Genomic DNA, 10943 nt, shown 5'->3' with positions numbered 1-10943 from the left:
ATAGATGGATAGATGGACGGACGGACAGATAGATGGATGGATGGAAAAACAGACAGATAGATGAACGGATAGACGGATGGACGGATGGATGGATGGATGGATGGACAGATGGACAGATAGATAGATAGATAGATAGATAGATAGATAGACAGACAGACAGACAGACAGAACAAAGTATAGAAAGATGGAGAGATGACATTGACTTCTATTTACTTTAATTCCACATCACACACTAGCCAGCACTCTTACTACAGTCCCAATGATCTCAACACTAGACGTGATAATTACTCATGCAAGTAGATTAAATGATTTTCATGCACGCAGATTTACAAGCAGTTCCTGAACTTTAGGTAATATCGTGCACTCACTTCATCTCCAGCGTGCTGCTGCTGCTGTGTGAACAGGAGTTTGCTCAGGTATCCCAGAGTGAGTGTGAGCACAGAAGCGGCGAGCAGCACTGAGGTCAGACTCATCTTCTGCACGGTGTTCTCGAGCAGCTGACCGCTCACTTCCAGGATCGTCATTTCACTTATTATCTAGCCCACAGCACAGGCCAGGAAATCAGGTGGTTTTAATAAAGCATGCAAAAAAAATGTAAAGAGCTTATTAAGATGTTGACGATGTCCTAGACCACTGACGTCCAACTGGCATCTCTCTGATATCACTATAGACTTTAATACCTGCCCGTCTCCGCTCAGCCCAGGTCCCGCCCCCGCCTGATGTGAGCAGGCCGCTCATTGGTCGTCTGGGTGTGTCCATCAAGTAAGTCCATGCGCCGCGTACGCCGTCTCGCACTCTGATTGGTCGGACGCTGCCTGAACTGATGTCTTTCTATATGACGTCACCTGCGTCGCTTATGGTCCAGTTTCGCGTCCAACTACTCAAGTAGCGTTACATATCGATTACATACCGAATCGGTTCTCTGAGTTGGAAGCATTACAGATGCGTTTATTGCTGCAGTTAAATGCAAATACCGCGAAACAGGTCTTACTGATCTGCTATTTAAGCTGCTTCTTCTTATTATTCTTATGAGACTAACATTTCTGAACGCTACTCCTAGTGCTTTTAAGCTACAACCTCTAAACTCAGCTCAGATCTTAAGATTGTTCTGATTTAGTGTGCTTGCTCTTTTCTAACTGATCGGACTTACAGTTTTCATAAAAATTAAGATTAAAAATCATAAAAATCTCATGGACTTACATTGACGGAATGTTCAAATGAGCCAAGACTATTCATTTATGCATTTAAAAGATTCAAATTCCAACTGTCAAAGACTTTAGTCTTTGCAACTTTACAGATCTTCTTTATGCACCAAGAGCTTGTAACACTCCAAAGAGAAAGGAAAAAATGAAATCGCATCATATGACCTCTTTAAACTCCCAGAATCCCTTGAGACTCAATCAACCTTCCCTTCTATGTACCATTTCTACGCCATTAGACTCATTTAAGAATCCATTCTACCTAATATTTCTAATCTATCTATCTGTCTATCTGTCTGTCTGTCTGTCTGTCTCACAAGCCAAGCCTAGAAACAATGTACTAATTCATTCAAGCAACATGCTAATTATGTTAGAAACATGCTAACAACATGCTAATCATGCTAGCAACATGCCAATCATGCTAGAAACAAGCTAGCAATATGTTAACAACAAGCCAATCATGTTAGAAACAAGCTAGCAATATGCTAACAACATGCTAATCATGCTAGCAACATGCTATGTTAACAACATGTTAGCAACATGTTAATCAAGTTAGCAAAAATGCTAACATCATACTAATCATGTAGAAACATGTTAGCAGCATGCTAGTCATGTTAAAACCATTCTAATGACATGTTGGAAACATGCTAATCATGATAACAACATGCTAATCATGATAAAAACATGCTAGCATCATGTTAATCATGTTAAAAACATGCTAATTACATGCTAATCCTGCTAACAATATGATAATCATGCTAGAAACATGCTAGCAACATGTTATCTACATGTTAACTATGCTAACAACATGCTAGCAACATGCTAATCATGTTAAAACATGTTAACAACATGCTATATATATACCTTCAAAGTTTCCAGCTAACATGCTGCATAAGTAAATTAAACTTTTTCTACAAAGACAGAAAACTGTCTTGATGAACTCAACCCAGTTGAATACTAGATCAGATCTTTATTTTATGTAATAAATGTTTTAATATAGCTCAAACGTTTTAAAGATCCCCAGAGGCGCCGCGTCAAGACTTTTATTTTGAAAAACATTGTTTACGTCCGAATGTGCGTCTTGCGTCACGCCGGTGGCCGTCGCTCGAGAAGCAGCGTCAAACTCTCCGCTCCACAAACAGCACATTATTTGTGTTTGTAAAGTTTAAAAATGACGGTGTGTAACTTCTTTCTTCAAGGTCGCTGTAGATACGGAGAAAAGTGCTGGAATGAACATCCGAGAGGCGAAAGAGGAGGAGATTACAGAGGAACCCAGCAGCCGAGCAGAGGAGGTCAAACAAACACACACGTATTACACGTTATATATTTAACAACGTTATGTTTTTGTGAGCAAAATAGAATCCAGATACAGCCTGATTCAACCGAGTGTGTCTTACAAAACAAGTACCATGGTATAACCAGAGTAATCCATTACTGATTGCAAATAACATGACAGAAATCGCGGTTAGTAACGTAATCCGTTACATTACACATTTTAGGTAATGTAATCAGGTTACTTTTGACCTAACTCGTTTATCACATTGATTTATAATGGATAATAGTGATTTCTATTTTAAATAAATTAAATAAATGCTGTTCTTTTTAACTTCATTCATCAAAGAATTCAGAAAAAAAGTATCACAGGTTCCAAAAAAAATATTAAGCAGCAAAGCTGTTTCCAACATTGATAATAAATCAGCATATTAGAATGATTTCTGAAGGATCACGAGACACTGAATGGAGTAATGATGCTGAAAATTAAGCTTTGCATCACAGAAATAAATTATATTTTAAAGTATATTAAAATAGAAATCAAGTATTTTAAATGGTAATAATATTTCACAATATCACAGTTTTTTCTGTATTTTTGATCAAATAAATGCAGCCTTGACGAGCATAAGAGTCTTCTTTAAAAAACATTACAAATCTTACTGATCCCAAGCTTTTGAACGGCAGTGTATATTTTCAGTTTATTTGGTCAGTTGTCAGTGCACATGTAACATATTTCAAAGACAATAGAAATAATTATAAAATTACATATGATATACGATGCACTTTTGAGTGCATTGACTATCAATTTAAACTATAATACATTTACATTTCATTTGCAAAGAAATGCAATAAGTGTCTGAAAATATTACATTCAGTATATTCTTTTAAAGTGTATTAATTCTGTAATAATAAATACTCTTTTTAATAATAATACTGTATTAACCTCTTAAGACCCGGCAAAGCATTTTAAGAAAAAAATTAGCATTTTTTCATGTCATTACATTGTTTAGAGCATTAAAAAATGTAAAAAATTATATTTCATTCATAATTATGCTACATCCTCGGTAGAGGACATCGGGACTCAATTTTTTTTTTTATTATAAAAAGACATGAATGAACATGCATAGGCAAAAACAACAGATTTTTTCTCGTGTTTTTTTTTTTAAAGTGGCGTTATCGGCTTTTGCAAATGAACTCTTCTGATGCACTGCGCTTTGTCTCACTGTTGCATGCTTGCTTTTATTTCAGGGATACTATCCAGAAAGACATGGAGATCTGGCAGACTTCGGGTCAGTGGCCGTTTTCCTGTTATTCTGTCCTCCCCGGCAAGCTTTCAGGTGAGTTTAGCACTCAGACTTTCAGTCTTTTGCCTCTAAAGCAAATAGCTTGTGGGTTTCGCACAGTGAAAATGTTCTCTCCTGAACTGCTGCGTCTAAGCTGTTGCGTTGGATTATTCTGGGAGTAAACGGAGGAGTTTTGTCTTCGTGTTGTGAATGTTATCTGTGTGTTTTGCAGGGTTTGTCGAGGTGTCTCCTGAGGAGCTGAGGCTGGAGTATTACACTGGCCGAGCATCTGGTGATTTACAGGCTTACGTAAGACCACGACTTCACTTCTACAATGAAAGAGAAGATTAATACGCAACATTGCAGCAGCATCTGTGCATTTGAGGGAGCTTTTATGTGCACATATTTAATCGTTAATGTAAGCTTACCTCACCTTTTGTTTTAGAAAGAAGTCTTTCTAAATTTATTTGATCAAAAATGCTGTAAAATTTTGAAATATTATTGCAATTAAACATTTCTGATTATTATCAATGTTGAGAACAGTTGTGCTGCACGATATTTTTGTGGAAACCGTGATGCATTTTATTTTTCAAGAGTCACAGATTAATAAACGGTTCTAAAGAACAGCATTTATTTGAAATAGAAATCTTTTGCAGCGTTATAAATGTCTTTACTGTCACTTTTGATTAATTTAATAAACATTTCTGATTATTATCAATGTTGAAATCAGTTGTGCTGCACAATATTTTTGTGGAAACTGTGATGCATTTTATTTTTCAAGATTCACAGATGAATAAAAGGTTCTAAAGAACAGTATTTATTTGAAACAGAAATCTTTTGCAGCATTATAAATGTCTTTACTGTCACTTTTGATTAATGCGTCCTTGATGAATAAAAGTATTAAGACTCCAACCGCATCATTGCTACAATTTATCTTAAAACTGATTAGTGACCCTGAAGCACAAAGGCAGTGTTAAGTCGCTGGGGTATATTTGTAGCAATAGCCAACAATACATTGTATGGGTCAAAATTATAGATTTTTCTTTTATGCCAAAAATCATTAGGATATTAAGTAAAGATCATGTTCCATGAAGATATTTAGTACATTTCCTACCGTAAATATATCAAAACTTAATTTTTGATTAGTAATATACATTGCTAAGAACTTCATTTGGACAACTTTAAAGATGATTTTCTCAATATTTAGATTTTTTTGCACCCTCAGATTCCAGATTTTCAAATATTGTCCTATCCTAACAAACCATACATCAATGGAAAGCTCATTTATTCATCTTTCAGATGATGCATAAATCTCAATTTAAAAAAATTGACGCTTATGACTGGTTTTGTGCTCCAGGGTCACATTTCTGTTGCCAGTTAACTTGGCACTCGCTGAGAGTTCTGGTTTGATGTTTGTAAAAGCTCTCAATCTGTGTTGTTTCAGATGAACTCTGTATTGTCCTATCCTAACAAACCATACATCAATGGAAAGCTCATTTATTCATCTTTCAGATGATGCATAAATCTCAATTTAAAAAAATTGACCCTTATGACTGGTTTTGTGCTCCAGGGTCACATTTCTGTTGCGAGTTAACTTGGCACTCGCTGAGAGTTCTGGTTTGATGTTTGTAAAAGCTCTCAATCTGTGTTGTTTCAGATGAACTCTGTTCAGCAGCTGGCAGACCAATGGAGGAGCAGAGTTCAGGAGCTGCGGACCATGAGCAGCTCCACTCGGATCAGTGTGGTAAGATCTTCACAAGCTTCATCTGACACTGAACCGCATGCACAAACATAGCTGAAGCCATGTGATTGATGTCCTCAGATCTCCGAGCTCAATGACCCCAGTTCCCAAACATCAACACATGAGTTCGGCTCCTCTGCATCAGGGTTTGGAACCACATCTTCATCTTCATCATCTGGCTTTGGAGCAGGAGGTTTGTTCTGGATTCAGTCAGAAATCTTGGGAAATGGAACAAATTATATTTCCAATTTTTTTTTTAATATATCCAGTCGACTAGAGTGACTCACTGACAGACAGACAACCACAAAAATGTCAATATTGTAGCACTTGTCTCTAAAACATACGTTTTTGGTCTGCCTAATTTATGCCATGAGGCAACGATTTTGATCAGGACAAGCTTTGAAGGACTTATTTAATAAGATGGGATCTAGAAAAACTAATGATAACAACATTTTTATCACAAGTACATATAAAGAAACTCTTATAGAGTTTTACAGACAAAATTGTGGAAACACTTTACAGTAAGGTTCCATTTGAACGAACATTGAAAAACACTTCTGAAGCATTTATTAATGTTAGTTCATGTAGATTTCAGCATTTACTAATAAACGATTAATACATATATAGGGTCTAAAATTAACACTCAGTAAACGCTAACTAGTAATTATGCAACATAATTTTGTTTTTAGATTAATTTAAGATGAATTGTACACTACCAAAATTTAGGGTCTGTAAGATTTTTTTTAAATGTTTTTTAAAGAAGTCTCTTCTGCTCACCGAGGCTGCATTTATTTGGTCAAAAATACAGTAAAAACTGTAAAATATCATTACAATTTAAAATAACTGTGTGTGAATATTTTAATATATAAATAAACATAAATGAAGGGATGCTAATAAAAATGGTAAGAATAAATAAGAAACATTAGAAAAATAAAATAAAAATTTTATGTGTTATGTGACCCTGGAGCACAAAACCAGTAATAAGGGTCAATTTTCCGAAATTGAGATTTATGCATCATCTGAAAGCTGAATAAATAAGCTTTCCATTGATGTATGGTTTGTTAGGATAGGACAATATTTGGCTGAGATACAACTATTTGAAAATCTGGAATCTGAGGGTGCAAAAAAATCTAAATATTGAGAAAATCATCTTTAAAGTTGTCCAAATGAAGTTCTTAGCAATGCATATTACTAATCAAAAATTAAGTTTTGATATATTTACAGTAGGAAATTTACAAAATATCTTCATGGAACATGATCTTTACTGAATATCCTAATGATTTTTGGCATAAAAGAAAAATTTATAATTTTGACCCATACAATGTATTGTTGGCTATTGCTACAAATATACCCCAGCGACTGCTTTTGTGCTCCAGGGTCACAAATAAAAAATAAAACAAATATACATTAAACATAAATACTGTAACAAATTTATTTCTCGTTAACTAATGGGAGCTTATTGTAAAGTGTTGCCAAAATGTTTGTATTTGAATGTAGTTTGTATGGTCATGTAGTAGCCTGATTTAAATGCAACCAACCAGCTCTTGAAAAATGGGATCTCAACATTTCTGTGATCTTACGAAATGAAATGTTGTGTTGTTTTCTCAGGGTTTGGTCCAGGCTCTCAGAGCAGTAGCAGTTTCAGCTTCGCCCCATCCAAAACTGGCTTTGGAGCGACAAATACCCAGCATGCCTCTGGTTTTGGCAGTGGCGCGTTCGCTCAGCCCCCGTCAGGTTTCAGTGCTCCTGCTGCGTCTGCGTCCTCCTTTTCTTTCGCAGGACCAGCCGCAGACGACAAATCCAGCGCTGCAGCAGCGTCCAGCTCTGTGTCTGCGTTCAGCTTCAAGCCGTCTCCAGGAGGGTCCCCGGCACCGGCTGACGGCGGTGGCTTCGGTCAGAGCAGCACTAGAGCTGCAGACACTGGTCTGTTCTCGGCCCACAGTGACCTGACGGCAGAAGAACTGAAGGAGTTCACAGCTAAACGCTTCACGCTGGGACAGATCCCTCTCAAACCGCCTCCTGCTGACCTCCTCGTGGTCTAATGCGGACTCTGGGGGTTTGTCTGTTTAATGCAATATTATTAAACGTGTTTATAGACCAAGAGAGAGTGTGTGTCTTTGTTTTAAGAGACTTTACGTCTATGAAAAAATAGAATCGGTGATGGACTGAGTAAAACAATTATTGCAAAAGAAGTAATATTAACAAATAAATATTTTATCCGTCTATGATAAATATTGGGATGCATTTAGTTTTTTATTTATAATTTGAATTATATTTTTCATTTTTTTCCAAGTAATTTTGTTGTGCATATTTGTCATTTTTATTAGTTTTTTTTTCTGTATAGTATCTTGTTTTTATTTCAGTTTTAATTTTAGTACATCAAGGTGTAAACTAAATGAAAATTAGAAATGTTTCTTTGGCAACTAGATGGAAAAATGTTTTTCAAGTTTTTATTTCAGTTAACATTTGTGACTCTGGAGCACAAAAGCAGTGTTAAGTCGCTGGGGTATATTTGTAGTAATAGCCAACAATACATTGTATGGGTCAAAATTATAGATTTTTCTTTTATGCCAAAAATCATTAGGATATTAAGTAAAGATCATGTTCCATGAAGATATTTAGTAAATTTCCTACCGTAAATATATCAAAACTTAATTTTTGATTAGTAATATGCATTGCTAAGAACTTCATTTGGACAAATTTAAAGGCGATTTTTTTCTCAATATTTAGATTTTTTTGCACCCTCAGATTCCAGATTTTCATTGAATAAGATATTGTCCTATCATAACAAACCATACATCAATGGAAAGCTTATTTATTCAGCTTTCAGGTGATGCATAAATCTCAATTTCAAAAAAATTGACAATTAAGAATGTTTTGTGGTCCAGGGTCACATTTATTTTATTTAGTTTTAATTAACTATAATAACTGCCTAGAACACTCTACCAACACCCTAGCAACCAACCAGAACCACATTTATTTATTTATTTGCAACTTTGTATGTAAAGCCCTTTTTAATCTAATTGGAATGATTTTTTTTTTATGTTTTATTGCTCAGTGTATCAGATATACTATGGTACTGAATGATTCTCTTATTTATAAACAATGGTATTTACATGGCACTTCAAAGACTACGATGCTGCATTTGCAAGAAATTATTCTCGTACGCTGAAAAAGTTACTTGTAGGATTTACTTGATAAAGTCTTAATAACAATTAACACATTTTAAGTACATTTTACTGCTACTACTGTACAATCTACTTACTATTGAACTTAACATTCCTAAAGAAATTAAGTAAATATTACATAATTATATTTAATTTCACATATAGAATTAAATAAAATCTACTTGTCTAAGTTAAGTAAATTTAACAGAAAATAAGCAACTTTAGCTTGACCAGTAAATAAGTAATTTTCACTTGATCAAAGCTTACTTGGCAATGCTTTCATTTTACTTAAAATAGCACCTAATTATACCATGCTTTTATAATTTACTGTATATTTTATTTAGAAACATCTACGTTTCTACTGATATATCTACTGATATTTACGCTTTAATTTCTACAAGCTTGAATTGAGTACTAATAAATTATTTACTTTGGTTTTTTTTTTTTTTTTTTATTATTGCCTGACCTTAAAAGAAATTACTTTTGTTTTTCTGTAGTATTTACTTCACCACAGAATCATTTTTATATACCATATCCAAAAACCATATTATTGTAGGTTTTAATAATATTAATTATTTATAATTAATTATTATAAAATTGCACATCATGATGGATGCGGTTCCCTCTCATAGGCTCACTTTGATGCTGCGATGGCGTCATCGCTTTGGGAACACCTTCGGTGTGACGAATGTCTGAAGCCCTTATACCATCACGCCAATTCATTGGCCAAATAGCGCTTAGCACCGCCCCCAATGCGTAATTCCTTCGAAAGAGCAGTTTACTCCTCTTCAGCGGACACGATGAGCTACAGGAGATGCATCGAGCCGTGTGACAGGTTTATCGCAGGAGGAGACACTCATGACAGGTGCGTGCAATGTTTGGGCTTACAACACGCTCAAGCGGCACTTAGCGGCCTTTCTGATTGTCAACACTGTGATAGCCTACGGCTAAAACCACTGCGCTCGAGGTTCGCGGCCTTCTCAAATAAAGTAGTCCTCGCGTCTAACCCCCGCTATCCCGTTTCTGCGGTTGCCGAGGTGCCGCACGAGACGGTCGCTTGGGGTGACGCATGCGAGCCGAGGTGCTTAGAGGGTGAGTCAACGGAATTCTCTCCTTTTCTCTCGCTCTCTCCAAGCCATGTGCAAGTGCTCAAAGAGCGCTACAGGGATCCCGTGGTCTTTGTCAATGATAATTTGCGGCCTACCCCGGAAGCTCGCGATGCGATGTCTTTCAGTTGTATGCCGTATGATGAAGACGTGCTGTCCACAGCAGCCTCCGATTCGGAGGATTTATTGGGCGAACTGTGCAGTTCTCTCCCTCCGAGTGGACAGGAGAAACGCACTTCCCCGTCTTACAGCGAACTATTAGACGTTGTAACGCGCACTGTGGATAAGCTGGGGTTAGAGTGGGATAGCGAGCCAGCGCAAACTCAGTCCCAGTCGAAACTGGACGATCGATTTTTGTCCAGCCGCACTCCGTCTCAGCCCCGTAGGCCTCTCTACACTCCATTCTATGGGTGTACTCCAGGCTTATCAGGCAGATGTGCTCAAGGAGCTGGATGAGGGAGAGGGCCTGACCCCAGAGGCCGTTAAAGAGCTCAGAAGAGCTACTGACTTGGCGCTTAGGGCTACCAAGCACACGGCTCAGGCAGTGGGCAGGTCCATGGCAGGTTTAGTGTCAGCTGAGCGCCATCTTTGGCTCACTCTCACTGACATTAAGGAGAAGGACTTTTCTTTTGGACGTCCCCATTTCTAGCGAACCGCACAAGCGTATTCGCCTCTCTCGTTGTGGCCTCCTGACTCAGATCTTGACGGTCCCGCCGCATATTGCGCCTCGGGCAGTTTTAGGTCGACGAGCACCCCCTCAGATACTCTGTGCGTTCCACCCTTCAGAGTTCGAGAGAAAGCCCAAGGGTCATGCAAGCATGGCCCGTTTATGACAGCCTTCAAAGCTCCCACTTTTGGGGTGGTGGGCAGGCCCGACAGGACAATTGGACATCTTCCCATTATAGTTTTTCCCGCCACTCAGGTGCTCCGGGACCCTATACGGGATAATCAGGTGAACGTTCCAACCGTAGAACGTCTAAAACCCCTGGTAGACTATTGGGCCACGTGGAGATGCCTGCCCGACGTCTCATGATGGGTACTACGCACCGTTCGACACGGTTACACCATCCAGTTTTGGAAAGGGCCACCTCCTTTCAGCGGGGTTCTTCCTACGACGGTACGTCCTGGGGAGGCCTCGATTTTAAGTCAGGAGATCGTGTCACTCCTAGAGAAAG

At 37.6% G+C, this 10943-nt stretch overlaps 2 protein-coding genes across 3 annotated transcripts in view; one reads left to right on the top strand and one right to left on the bottom strand.

Moving 5' to 3' along the window:
• The window catches only part of cyp51 (cytochrome P450, family 51), a 10245-nt gene extending 9555 nt beyond the window's left edge, over nt 1-690 (bottom strand). The window contains exon 1 of one of the 2 annotated variants that reach the window (XM_016517506.1): nt 474-690. In XM_016517506.1, the coding sequence (XP_016372992.1) occupies nt 474-524 (51 nt within the window). In that variant the 5' untranslated portion in view covers nt 525-690. Of the gene's footprint in view, nt 1-368 lie in introns of both variants that reach the window. The other variant, XM_016517505.1, reaches the window with a different exon arrangement.
• Nucleotides 691-2263: 1573 nt separating this feature from the next.
• nup42 (nucleoporin 42) lies at nt 2264-7628 on the top strand. The gene is made up of 6 exons (XM_016517498.1): nt 2264-2631; nt 3643-3808; nt 3987-4063; nt 5412-5498; nt 5577-5688; nt 7104-7628. The coding sequence occupies exons 1-6, from the start codon at nt 2371-2373 to the stop codon at nt 7535-7537; spliced, it is 1137 nt and encodes a 378-aa protein (XP_016372984.1). The 5' UTR covers nt 2264-2370; the 3' UTR covers nt 7538-7628.
• Nucleotides 7629-10943: the final 3315 nt, after the last annotated feature.

The sequence above is a fragment of the Sinocyclocheilus rhinocerous genome, unplaced genomic scaffold (genome assembly GCF_001515625.1).
Source record: "Sinocyclocheilus rhinocerous isolate Xijiao unplaced genomic scaffold, SAMN03320098_v1.1 scaffold3283, whole genome shotgun sequence".
Taxonomy (NCBI): Eukaryota; Metazoa; Chordata; class Actinopteri; order Cypriniformes; family Cyprinidae; genus Sinocyclocheilus; species Sinocyclocheilus rhinocerous.
This window is presented reverse-complemented; position numbering and strand designations above follow the sequence as displayed.